Source organism: Globicephala melas, chromosome 8, assembly GCF_963455315.2.
Source record: "Globicephala melas chromosome 8, mGloMel1.2, whole genome shotgun sequence".
NCBI classification, from domain to species: domain Eukaryota; kingdom Metazoa; phylum Chordata; class Mammalia; order Artiodactyla; family Delphinidae; genus Globicephala; species Globicephala melas.
In genome coordinates this window covers 2,187,912-2,201,265 of record NC_083321.1, presented here as the reverse complement: position 1 = coordinate 2,201,265, position 13,354 = coordinate 2,187,912, and the positions used below count along the sequence as shown (strand labels likewise).

The 13,354-nt window shown below is 57.1% G+C and overlaps 1 protein-coding gene across 4 annotated transcripts in view; it reads left to right on the top strand.

Annotated features, from left to right (window-relative positions):
* The window catches only part of NAP1L4 (nucleosome assembly protein 1 like 4), a 63,672-nt gene extending 55,621 nt beyond the window's left edge, over positions 1-8,051 (top strand). For 3 of the 4 annotated variants that reach the window (XM_030833185.2, XM_030833186.3, XM_060302775.2), the window contains exons 13-15: positions 1,160-1,189; positions 1,634-1,690; positions 6,974-8,051. In XM_030833185.2, the coding sequence (XP_030689045.1) occupies positions 1,160-1,189; positions 1,634-1,690; positions 6,974-7,012 (126 nt within the window). In that variant the 3' untranslated portion in view covers positions 7,013-8,051. Of the gene's footprint in view, positions 1-1,159; positions 1,190-1,633; positions 1,691-3,499; positions 3,538-6,973 lie in introns of all 4 variants that reach the window. The other variant, XM_030833187.2, reaches the window with a different exon arrangement.
* Positions 8,052-13,354: the final 5,303 nt, after the last annotated feature.

The following is a 13,354-nucleotide window of genomic DNA, read 5'->3' as shown; positions in this document are numbered from 1 at the left end:
GAAATGATGGCCTTAGAACCTCAGAAAATGGGCACTTGAGCCTGTGTGAGACTGGTTCCAGTGCGACCTGAAATGCTGCAGTGAGAGTCTTGTCGACTGCAAGACACTGAAAGGTCTTCTTTGTCAGAGGCCTGGAGGAAAAGGTGCCAAGACACGGTCAGATCCCAGGCCGAGCGCACCAGGCCCTGCCTGCACTGCGCTCTTCTGAGTTCCCTTTGAGTCGTTGCTGACGAGTGGGGGGGGCGGGGGCTCCAAGAAGAAAGGGTTATAAGAGAAAGCTTGCTGAACCTTCATGTGTCTGTGTCAATGCAGCCACCAGGGACGAGGGGTATTTCGTTCTGTTTGGCTTTTGACAGCAGTCTGATATTCGGGACTTGGCTGAGAGCCTGGCCAGCAGTGTCTTTGGACACACAAGACATTGAATTGAGACGTTCATTCAGCTACACTGTTGGAGTTTCTCCCATGCACACTTTTTCTGACTTATTTTAAAGATTACACACCAAGATTTTATTACATTTCTAAATACAGATTAAAGATTTCCCCTTGTCCGAGTTATAAAATGACATTGAAAGTCCAGTATGTGATAAAATTAACGCTACTGGTTTGCTTAGATCAGCCAGTTTCCCAGTTGGACCCAGCGCACACCCAAGCCAACGGTTTCCTTTCTTCACCCCGTCTCCATCCGTAGTCTTCGTTTTGAGTGGTTTTCGGATACCTGGTATCCTATTAACATGGCAGGGCTTGTGAGCAAGCGGCCCCGCAGTTCTGGCCCTGGCTTGGAACAGAGGTGCCGGTGGCAGACTGGCCTCTGCTGAGAGGCCAGGCCACTTCCCGCTCTCCTTAGGCCCTATACCCCTGTGGGCGTTTGACGGGCTGTGTCTGGGTCAGGTTGCCTGGGTCACGCTTTATAAAACCTAAAAACGGGCTTCCCTGGTGGTGCAGTGGTTGAGAGTCTGCCTGCTGATGCAGGGGACACAGGTTCATGCCCCGGTCCGGGAAGATCCCACGTGCTGCGGAGCGGCTGGGCCCGTGAGCCATGGCCGCTGAGCCTGCGGGTCCGGAGCCTGTGCTCCGCAATGGGAGAGGCCACAACAGTGAGAGGCCCGCGTACCGCAAAAAAAAAAACCAAAACCTAAAAACCTGTTTCCTTTCTTTTCAGTTTGAAGAAGGTGAGGAAGGAGAGGAGGAGGTAAGACATGGTTTTCGTGAGACATCATTCCCCGAGGTTGCTTTAGGCCTTCTCTGTTTGAGTGGATGAAGGTTATGAAGTCAGGGGACCACTTTAGACTCGTCTTGTGGGAAGCTGCCTTTGAAGCTTTCAGCCCTATTGAATACTACGGAAAGACACGGCAGATGGGTAGCAGTGTCCAGTTTGACCCTGCAGTTGGCTTATGAAAATGCATCTTAGAAAATAACCATTTAGCAAACCAAATCCACTTTTTCAGCAGTATGTTTATTTCAGGGTTATTTGCTAGAACAAGAAGTGTCCAAAGGAGGGGATTTAAAGAAGTATGGCTAGCAATGATTGTAATTGCTTTCCTTCAAAATCAGAGTATTGCTTTATTTGTGGCTGGTGGATCCACAAGAACTTAAGTCCTGTCTGTTCAACTAGCTCTCACTCCTTTCAATGCAGGAATTAGAAGGTGATGAGGAGGGAGAAGATGAGGACGATGCCGAAATTAACCCCAAGGTTAGTTATTTGGGGCTTCCCACGCCTGTGTATGCTACACTGTGGACCTTTTAAAACACGTTGCCCACTTTGAGGTAGTGGTGTTACAAATATGTACCTGTCATTCTCTAATTAGGAAAGTTAAAATGCACCAGGAAAATACTTGGATGAGGAGCTGTTTAGACACCTGGTGTATAATTTGAGTGTTAAGTATGAGTACTAAACTGCCTTCCCAAGCTATATCTTATTTGTATAAACTTGTTCAGTAGAGCAGCTTTACATTCCATAACTTTAATTCTTTTAAGATAATGATTTAACTGACAACATGAATAAACTTTTTTGTTTTGTGTGTTTGTTTTTGGAAAAGGTACAGAGACGGGACTTGGTGGGGGGCTTGTTTTGTTTTGTTAATGATAGGATAATGGAGTTGTAGGCATAATTTTACAATTGTACATGGGCTGAGAATACTCAAAAGACATGTCTCGATAGCTCAGATATTTGAAATAAATTAGGAAGCTTTGCAAAAAACAAAACAACCAATTAGGATGAGTGGGCAGTCCCATTAATTTTACGCCTGTCTTGAGTTTTTACTTACGGACTCAGATGAGCGTACATCAGGGACTTTGCCACTTGACACATATTTTAAATACAGAACTGTTCTAACGCTGTCCTGAAGCTGTAATTGCTCACGTGAAATTTATAGTTCACCTGACTCTTAGGACCAAATGTATCACAGGCTGTCAGAATACTAACATTACTTGGCATTGTAGAATCTTTATCTCTATTTAAGTAGATGTTGTTTGTTTGTTTGTTTACCCCCGTTGTGCCTGAAGTGGACCGTGCACTAAGCTGTCGTTGTGTAGCTGGGTCTGATCACTTTATAGCACCAGATGTTCCTATGAATGCATGCTTACAGCAGTAGTTCCTTCTGGGGAAGAATTCATGGTGGGTTTAAATCCTCACTGTGCCTTATAGATACTGCTCTGGGAGTGGGCTCGGGCATGTTCATGTTTTCAAAGCCAGCCTGTCTGTTGGGGCGTCGCCGTATGGACGGCGCACCTGTGCTCAGTTCCTGAGCTGCGAGCCTAGGGCCCTGCCTTGAGTGGATCGCCCTTCACTGTTGGGTAATAATAGAACCGCGCCGTGCCCGGTCCCAGGTGTCTGTATCTGGCTGTTCTTCTGCGCTTGGGGGGCGCTGATACACACGTTCACGGTGGGGCTTCTAGAGCAGAGATGGCTGGTTACAGTGTCCACTGCTGGACTCAGGTGCCCTGTCTCTGGTCGCTTGTCTCACTGACAGCGGCTGCTCTGTTCCCCATTTCTTGTTTCCTCCTGTTGTCCGTCCTCTCTCTCCCCTTGCCAAACCTTCTGTCTCCTCTCACGTCTGGGTTTTCTAGAGAATTCTCACCAAGTGATCACAGATAGCTTAACAGAAAGTAGAGACATGTCAGTAGTAAGCCTTCGTGAAGCCTTCGGTCTGTTCTGTTGGCTGGGAGTGGGCGAGGTGCCTGAGGAGGGCCCCTGGGTCAGCCACGTGCAGTCGAAATGCCCTAGTCCTGTCCCCTGGGGTCGTGACGTGACACTTCTGTTCCTCCATGTGCACCTCCTCAGGGGGCGCAGTCACATCACAGTCTGTACAAGCACAGGAAGATCAGGAAGAAGTGTTGCGGTATTAAAGGTACAGATGGGTGTTGAGGTTTCCCATCTCAAGGTCGATACTTTTGCAGCCCTTTGTATCATGAGAAATGGTGGCTCTTTCCTCCTGTATAATTTTGTGCATTTCATTTTCTTTCATGCTGACAGTTCCTTTCAATTTTTTTCCCCATTTAGGTGTAATTTTTGTCTGTTAATCATTCATACGTTTCTAGGTAAGGTGGAATTCCATTCATTCCTAACTTCCAAACTTCTGGTCTGTGCTTTGTAGCAATGCCATGTTGTCGTGACTCGGTGGAGCGTCCGGGCGCACTCAGCACGTGCTGGCCTGGACAAGGGCTTTCTGAAGAGCAGTGTTTTTGTGGAGGTGTCTGTCGTGTGTGCTTTTAAAACCGACAGAAACCACGTCTGGCTCCTACTTGCTGAGCCCAGTGTTTGTCGCTGACCAAGTAACAGAGATGTAACTGGTGTGAAAGCTTTGTTGGTGATGGGGCTGCCGCCCCCCTCCCCACACCCCCCACACCCAGGAAGAGGACAGAACAAGAGGGCCCTGGGACCAGGATGCACAGGTCCCCCAGCCATGCTGGCCTCAGCAGGACGAGGTCTGCTGCCTGCTGTGATTCTTCTCGACGTGTGTCTGTTGCTTGTTTATACTTTTTAAATTCAGGTGCTACGCAGACCAATAGATAATAAAGGGGTAACTTGAATGCGCCAGGATCTTCTCTCTCAGAAGCTGCCGGCACCAGGTTTCACATCAGCGCTAGTAAGTCTGTCAAGGTTGCTGAGGAGTGTACTGCTCGAGTAAGAAAAGGACCTGTTGTAGGTCCAGGTGAGCGTTGCAAGTCCCAGGAGCCGCCCTGTCCCCCTCTGGGGGTCATGGGTCCTCATAGCTCTGCCCCAGTCACGAAGTCCCTCTCGTACGACACCGTCGGCTTTTGTGGGGCAACGGAGGAGGGTGCAAACAGGAGAGCCTGTGAGAAGCCAGGGCGGCAGTGTCAGCATCTAGGAGAGAGCAGGGGCTGCCCGCGTTGAGCTAAGCAGGCCAGCGGTGTGGGAGCGGCTCCTGGGAGAGCAGAGCTGTGTCTCTGCACCGCAGAGCCGTGGTCTGGGGGTCTGTGAGCCCCGTGCCTTCGCGGGTCCATCTCCATCGCCTTCCTGTCTTACTCGGGCGGCTGGCTTTCTTAGAAGACTAACGGGCAGGTGGGCAGACTTGGGCTAAAGGAAGCATTTTAATTAGATGAAGTGAATGTACACCTGGGATCTTTTCTGTTTTAAAGGGTCAGATCTGATCATTTAGAATTGTGTCTGCTTACTGTCTGATTCCTGCTGCCCTGTGTGTCTGAAGAACGTGTCAGCCAGGCTGGTTTGGCCTGAAGCCCCACTGCTCCCCACCCTGCCCGTGACTGCGAAGCGTCCATAAATGGTCCAGCCTGAACCTCTGGACGAGGAGGACTCTTCTGTGGCAGAACCACAGCCGTGCCGTCTCGCCTGTGTCGTCAGGCGCCCCGTGGAGGGGGTCGTGTCATGGGCTGTTGGGCAGGTGCTCAGGCCTCAGGCCCCCAGCCCTGAGGCCATGGTGGTGGCGTGTGCTTGCTACCAGCAGTGCAAGCCCTTCTTTTCAGTGCCCGCCCCCACCAGGCAGGGTGTTGACTGTTAGTTTGTGCCTTTGAAGCACCGACTCCCGTCCCTTGACGAGTGGCAGCATGAGAGACTGGGCTTCCAACAGCTTCCTGCCGTGGGGCAGAGGGCGCTCGGGTTAGTGCAGTGTTGCTCTGCCCTCTGTCACGGGCCGGAACTGTGGTGTCCCGGTGATGAAGCTCACATGCGTGGCTCCAGGCTTCTGGGCTGGTGCCAGGCTGGGCTGCACGTGGCCCTCGGGAGGTGGGATGCTGGTGACAGCCCAACCCTCTGCTGCCTGGCAAGCCCCACCTTCTGCCTCCTGTCTAAACACAGCGTCCCCACCCGGCTCCCACCCTCACAACAGCCCGTCCTGGTCTTGGTTTTGGCGAGGACCCTTCCCTCTAGCAGTCTTCAGCACCCAGGGAAGGAGTTCGTTGTCAACAGACAGATGATTGATGTCTTCTCCTGGTTAAAGATAGATGTGATGTCACTGAGACAGCACAGTGTAAGCCGCGTGCCGCTCTGCATTCATGGCGTCCTGTACGTCCTGCGTATGTATTTACCCAGAGGATGTAGAGCAGCAAGCCCGCCGCCCTGTGCCGCCCGCCCCGCCATACCACGGCCACGGCACCGTCCCACCCACTCCCTCAGCCTCAGCTTCTCCCACCTCCTTCCTTTCTGCAGATCCAGTGATGGAAACCCACACACTTCTCCCCTGTCCACAAAAGGCTGCACGCCACTGCCCCAGCCCCTGCCAGTGCTGTCCCAGTCCTGGGGCACCTCTGCGCCTCCCCAGCGAGTCTGGGGCCGGCGTCTGATCCCCCTGGGCACAGTCTGGGCCACCTCCAGGTCTCCCCTTGAGACGACAGAGTTTGAGTTAGGTCTCTTTCAACTAGGATTTCTGGTCGGAGTATTTGTTTTGGTGCCCAGGCTCTTTCTTCAGCAGTGTTTCCGGTGAGCGTGTGATGGGCCGGTGCCATTGGCCCAGTGCTGGGCAGTGCTGGGCCGAGACCCGGGCCAGACCTGGAAGTCCCAGCTCGTCCCTGTGCTGTTACACTTACAACAAGGAGCGTAGCCCAGGGCCCCAGGTTATTGTTTTGTCTGTATGCACCCTTTACACATCAGCTTGTTCATCCCTTAGGTGTGGTTTCCCAAGGAATGACCTGTAGCCCAGCTTATTCCATGCAAGGTGTCAGTTGTGTTATCCCAGATGGTTCTTCTGAACTGTGTGGTGCGGGTTTTTCTTAAGACTCCGTAGATGTGCCAAGTTGTATTCAGAGTAATGTCATCTTCACAGCCAAGACCATAGGTTACTGACGAGTAAATTCATTTGCTAAGAAGTACTGGTGAAATGGTTACCTGTCTCTCAGGCTGCTTTTGTCCTCCACACAGCATTCATGGGGTCGCTAAGTGGGCTTCAGCGACAGGAGACGCAGCTGCCGACCACACGGAAGTGCGTCCGCTCCTTGTCTCGCTCGCGCCTTCTCTGAAAGGACGGAACTCCCAGCCGAGGGGGCTCCTGGGAGGACTGGGGCCTGGCTGTGGAGTTCTTGGTGGCCTCTCGTCCTTTGTCGGGGCGCCTCGGGCCAGGGCAGGAGGGGCTTTGCTTCAGGGCCCGTCCTGGGGGCAGGTGTGCTCCAGGCAGCGCCCGCAGCCTTGTTCACCTCGGGGATGGAGGGGAGCCAGCGCTGTTCCCCGCCTGCTCACCCCAGAGCCGAGGCGCCTGCCAGCTTTGGAACGAGGGCACTGCTGTGCGTTTAATTACTGTCTGCCACCCGAGGACCTCCCTCACCCGGAGACCCTCCTGCTGAGAATTAGAATGTCTTTATACAGAGAGAGGCAGCCCCGCTGTGACCTTGTTACTGGGAAGTTAGCTGCTTATTTGTTACTATTTTTAAAGTGTATTTGTAGTGGCCGTGTTTTCAGCAAGAACGAGTGAATACTTGAGTCTTTGTTTTCGCTGTTGGTTGGAGATGCCTGGTTGGTGGAATTGCTCGGTTCTCTACAAGTCTTGTTCTCTCTCGTTGACAGAAGGAGCCCAGCCAGCCCTCGGAGTGCAAGCAGCAGTGAGGCGCCGCTCGCTCGTGTGGACAAGTGCTTACGCCTAACTTGTTTTCAAGTGCATGATTTTCACTTTAACTTCTCCTTTTACTTTATTATTTTGCTTAACCTGTACAGTGGCAACTCAGATGCATTTCAGAAACAGGAGGTTTAATTCCAGCAGCACGCTCTACGGCCTTGGGCGCAGCTCAGTGGACCCGCCCAGCCCTGCCTTAGGGAGGGCCTCGCAGACCGCTGGGGCGGTGGGGTGGGGGCGGATCACTTGACGCCGGGGGCCGTGTCCAGGGCGCAGTTCCAAGGCGTGTAGATCCAGTTCACCCCTCCCGCCATCAGACGGGATTCCTGTTTCTTTGGAAGAAACCCACATGCAGTTTCCAGTTGTCTCGGGAGAGCCGGCCGGGGTTGGCACTCACCCCACTCGCCCTTTGGCTTTATTTTCCTCGGGGCTGGGGTGAGGGTCGCGGCGCCCACTGAGCCTGAGGCGCGAGCTTGTGTGATTCATCTCGTATTTATTTCTCTCTCACGCTTGTGAGGGCTTGGGACGTGAGCTGTCCTTCGAATTTCTGAGACCCTGTGGGCACCAGAGACCCGGTGCCCCGAGCAAGAGTTGGTCCGCCCGCATGGAAGAAGGCCTCCCTCCCGCCAGCCGTGGGCCAGGGCTGGCTCTCGGGACACACGGACCACGCTTGGCGCTGAGGACGGGGGTGGGGTGGGGCTATGGGCAGAGCCAGGGTTTGCCAGGCTTCGCGGGGAGGGGCTCGGGCAGGAGAGTACAGCTTTCCCACGTAGTGTGTAAAATGTCTTGCTTTCTCGGTAGCTCCCGTTTCTCAGCCTCACATTCACCTTGTCTTAAAAGCCCTGGGTTCCGAGCGACCCGTTCTTGGCTGGAATGTGGGTGTCGAGTGTGTGACCTCTGGCCCCAGGGGCATCCACGCTGTGGCCAGGCTGTAGACTGCTCAGCCTTACTTATGATACGTTTGTAACTGAATACAGTGTTTTCAATTTGTACAGACTAGTTAGAATATTCTATTAAAGTTGTGAACTGCGAGCCCAGCGCTGTGTGTGTCTTCATTGCAGGAGGCCCGGCGGGCTGGGGCACTTGGGGCGGGTGGGGCTCGGATGTGGTTGCGCAGCCTCCCAGGCCGGGTCGGGTCTCTGGAGCCCCGGGCGTGGGCAGATCCGGGACTTCCGGGCTCCTGGTCTTCTGTTTTGATTTTGAGGCTTTAAAGCCCATCTTGAGTTAGGGCTGCAGGCCCACTTCACCGTCGGGGTGGGTCTGGGGTCCCCGGGTGGGCCCTTTGCTGCCCCGAGAGAGCGTCTGCGCCTTCCCCCGGCAGAGCCGTTTCCCCACGTGTGCGGGGCTGGACCTTTCCCACGAGAAGGTTCCAGGAGGGACACTTCCTGCGCCATGGCCACGTTCGGCGTGTCTTCTCGCTGGTGCTCTTCTGGTGCTTGTGCCCTGCCTGCTTCCCTTCATTAGTGGGGAGACACCTGGTGCCCGGGCTCTCGCTCCAGCTGCCCGTCTGGGGATCGGCCCAACCCGCATGCAGCACAGAAGCCGGTGCCCAGCTCGCCCGGTGCCTCCTGCCGGCGGGGCTGGCTTCTCCCGGGAGCGGTCAGAGAGAGCACACCGGGGGCCGCGAGAAGGGCCAAGCAAGGCTTAGAAAGAAACATGCTTTCGGGGTGTCCAAGACGACCATAGGGCCAGAACGTCGTCCACTCCTGAGGCCCCCGGGCCAGCCGGGTCCAGACCCCCCAGAGGTGGGCGGTGGTGAGCCTCTCCCGGGCCTGCCCCGACGGCCACCGAGAAGAGACGGGGGCACCAGGGGCGCCTCGTTCCTGCAGACACGCAACAAAAACCCCATCCTTGGAGGGTGCTCGGAGGCCTGCACGCCCCCCACCCAGTCCCCTCAGGCCTCCAGCAGAGCTACCATCCCTGCTGACCCCGGGCCCTCAGAGTGACCGCATTTAGGACAGCGGAGTTGACAAGTACCTATGGGGTCAGATACGGTTGCACAAAGTGACGTGCGTAGGTAACTTGCAGGGGGAGAGCGGGGACAGTTCAGTGCCGGGAGCGCCTGTCCCTCTCCTGACTGTCACCAACGGGTGGCGGTGCCGGGTTCATGCCCAGGGCAGTGACCCTGCACTCAGGCACGTGCAGGGTGCTGGCGAGTCAGGTGAGAGGCTGGCTGTCTTCTCGCCGATCGGTCGGGGGCAGTGAGGGTTTGGCAGGTGGTGTGACGAGAGCCTGAGGAGACTGTTGGGACCTCCACCCAGCAGTCTTTGGGGCTTCAGGAGAGGAGGCGTGTGTCACCCATGTGCGAGCGGGTGGACGGTAGGTGCCGCCGCAGTTTGAGATGGCCAGGGGGTGGCGGAGGCCCTCCCTCACCCCCCAGGAGACACGATGAGTCAGGTCCCACACCCAGGGACTTCTCTGGTGGTCCAGTGGTTAAGAATCCACCTTGTGGGCTTCCCTGGTGGTGCAGTGGTTGAGAATCTACCTGCTAATGCAGGGGACACGGGTTCGAGCCCCGGTCTGGGAGGATGCCACAGCTACTGAGCCTGCACGCCTGGAGCCTGTGCTCCGCAACGAGAGGCCACAATAGTGAGAGGCCTGCACACTACAATGAAGAGTGGCCCCCGCTTGCCACAACTAGAGAAAGCCCTCGCAAAGAAACGAAGACCCAACACAGCAAAAATAAATTAATTAATAAAAAAACTTCCTACCCCCAATATCTAAAACAAAAAGAATCCGCCTTGCAATGCAGGGGATGCAGGTTCAATCCCTGGTCGGGGAACTAAGATCCCACACACCCCAACTAGAGAAGCCCGCGCACCACAGCGAAAGAGCCCGCGTGCCGCGACTAAATGAAAAGATCGCGATGCAGCCAAATAAACATTTAAAAAAAAGAAAAGTCCCACGTCCACAGTGGGCTTCGTGGCCACAGAGGACAAGCGCACCTGCCTGCCAATGGGGAACGCCCTCTGGGATGTGCTGGAGGAGCAGAACCTGTATGGGGAGCGCACCTGTGCGTGAGTGCACACCTGCGTGAACACAGCTGCGTGGGGGTTCCCAGTCAGAGGAGCTGTGTGCCTGGGGGACCCCTTTCTGCGTTCTCTGTGGGCAGCCATGTGACGTAGTGACCAGACACAGTGGTTTTACGTCAGACCAGTGTAAACGGGGGCAGAGGGAGGGGTGTTCAGATTGCTCACATTGTGGCACCGGGTTTATTTCCCCCATGGGTAAGAAGGGTGGGCGAGGGTGCCACGCTCGCCCGGGGCACTGGGGCCTCAGTCTGCCCCTCAGCTGTTCTGGGTACACTTGGTGGTAAGGCTGCAGCACGAAGCCCTGAGGCCGTGCCCTCCCCAGCCATGCGCTGTGGCTCTGACCCCACAGCCATGCACCTCCTGTTGGACCCTCCGGCGCCTCGGAGCGCCCTGTCTCACCCTGGGTGCTCACAGGCTCCAGGGCTCCATCAGTCCTTGCCACTTGTGCTGGAAGGTCACGGAGCGTCCAGTAGGTTTGCGCGGAGCCGTCAGCCTGGAGGCAGCGGGAGGGTGGCACTCCTGGTGGCCGGCTCTGCCTGGGAGCTGCAGCTTCCTGGGGTCCAGGCTGCTGTCACCACGGGACTGCAGCACTGCCTGCCTGCTTGGCCTCCGTCCCCACTGAGCCTCTGGACTGCCGCAAGCAGGGGAGGGCTTTGATGACCAGGCCTCCCCAACCCTGCTTTGGGGCCCCCTCTGGGCCTGGCCTTCACGTTGCTCGTGAGGGGCCACCTCCTCTCCTGTGGCCTCTGCCACCCCTGCCTGCCCCCCTCCCTGGGTTACTCTCCCCAGGCCACCCTTGTTCTGTCGCAGGCCGCAGGGCTTGGTTCGATGCCTCTCCCACAGGGCCTGGGTCTTGTCTGTCACACACGCTCAAAACCAAAGGGCTGGGACTTCCCTGGCCGCACAGCGGTTAAGAATCTGCCTGCCAACGCGGGGGGCACGGGTTCGAGCCCTGGTCTGGGAAGATCCCACATGCCACGGATCAACTAAGCCCATGTGCCACAGCTACTGAGCCGCACTTCAGAGCCTGCGAGCCGCAACTACTGAGCCCTCGTGGCACAACTGCTGAGCCTGCGCACCTAGAGCCCGTGCTCCACAACAAGAGAGGCCACCGCAGTAAGCCCGCGCACCACAATGAAGAGCAGCCCCTGCTCGCTGCAACTAGAGAAAGCCTGCGCACAGCAACAAAGACCCAGTGCAACCAAAAATGAATAAATTTATTAAACCCAAAAAAACCAGGGACGACTCCAGGCCCAGCTGCCGTTCTGAGTCCCCCCCACCCCCGCCAGCCTCGGCATCCTGACTTCCGGGTGGCGTGTGGCCTAGTGCCCCGGCCTTGGGGAGCAGGGGCTCCCTGCCTGAAGGTGGGGCGGCAGCAGTGTCTATACCCCACATGGACTAATCCTTGGCCATAGGAGCCCAGCAGCACAGGGCTCTCGAAAGCATCACCTGAGCGGGCCTTCCACGACGTATCTCTGACTTCCAAACCTTCCAGGCCGCAAGGTGACCACGGCTGCCTGGGGGCGGGCCTGGGGCTGCCCAGGGAGCTGTCTGGGTTGCGTGTTCGCTTGTCAAACTCCTCAAAGTCCCTCACGTGGGGACGTTTGGTTTTACGTATGTGAATTATACTTTAGTGAGGCTGATTTTTCAAAAGCCCCACAAGTTGGGGAGATTCCACTTAAAACTCTGGTTTTCCCCTTTAGGAGCTGGGAGTTGTGGCACCTAGGGCCTGGGGTGGCGACAAAGCCTCCCGGCCCCTCCGCCCCCGGTGGCCAGCCTGCTCTGCTGGTCCATGGCTCCCACTTGGTGGGGCAGGGGCCAAGCAGAGACCTGACCCCCCTTCCAGGGCCCCGCAGTCCCCCCAGGCCCAAGGGCTCCCTTCTTTTTTTCTAAATTTGTTTATATATGTATTTTGGGCTGTCTTGGGTCTTGGTTGCTGCGAGGCCTTTCTCTAGTTGCAGCTAGCAGGGGCTGCTCTTGTGCGCGGGCTTCTCATTGCGGTGGCTTCTCTTGTGGAGCACGGGCTCTAGGCGTGCAGGCTTCAATAGTTGTGGCATGCGGACTCAGTAGTTGTGGCATGTGGGCTCAGTGGTTGTGGCTCACGGGCTTAGTTGCTCTGTGGCATGTGGGATCTTCCCGGACCAGGGCGCAAACCCGTGTCCCCTGCATTGGCAGGTGGATTCTTAACCGCTGTGCCACCAGGGAAGCCCAAGGGCTCCCTTCTTTAAGCCCAGGCTGTCACGGGCCAAGCTGGGCTTCTGCTCCCTGAGCGCTTTTGTGGGGGCTGTGGGGGGTGGGGTGGGGTTCCCACCAAGCCTTGCCCCAGAGGTGGGCAGCTGGGCTGTCTTGGTAGTGCTGCTGACCTCTGACCTGCCCTCTGCTCAGACTGTCTCCTCCACACCTCCCAGCACTGCTCCCCCCCTCCCCGCCTCTGAGTGCCCAGTGGGCTGGGCAACGCTGGGTGGGCTGCAGAGGCCCGGTGGGAGAGGGGCCACCTCCAGCTGCACCCTGAGGGAGCCCCTGGCCACCAGCCAAGCCCCTGGTTGCAGCAGGGGCTGTCTCCGGGGCTGGGGCCCTGCTGGAGGGCACTGTCCCAAGCGTGGGTGGCCCCTGGCTCCCTGCCAACGGCCTGCCCGGCGCAGCCACACCTGGGCTTTTGGCCCCTGCTTCCGAGTCCTTCCGAGCAACTTCCTTCCTGTGGAGGCGGACACGTCCTCCCAGCCCCAAGCTCAGAGGGCAGAGCCCCGTGGGGGACGGGAGCCCATGACCTCAAACCCAGCCATTCAGGCCCCCGACAGCAGGACCTCCAGAGCCCCTCCCCGGCCCTGGCTGAGCTTTCGGTCCCTCTGAACTTGGTGTGATTCTCCGGGTACCTTGTCTGCCTGGGATCCGCCTCACAGCCTCGGAGCCTGGGGCCCTCTGTCTGTGGATTCCCACTGGGCTGGGCGCTGACCCTGGAGACCCCCTTCAGCCCTGCCTCCTCAGGCCGCCGGGAGGGTGAGGCTCGCACACACCCCGAGGCCAAGTCACTTGGTATGCCTGGGTGGAGCCCCGTCCGCCCCGAGGTGTCTCCACCCGGCCAGTCACTGAGCCAGCCTGGCCACGCAGACTCAGCTCCAGGGCGGTGGCCGGATGTGACTTTCCATGGCAACCTAACAGGCCTGGCCTGGCCCGGCCCAGCTGGGCTCCAGGCTCGTGGGGTCTGTGGACCTTGCCCAGGCCCAGGAGGACAGGGGCAGGAGACCCCACAGACACGCCCTCTGCGGGCGCTTCCCTCTCGGGCCGGGGGCTTTCTCCAGGGCC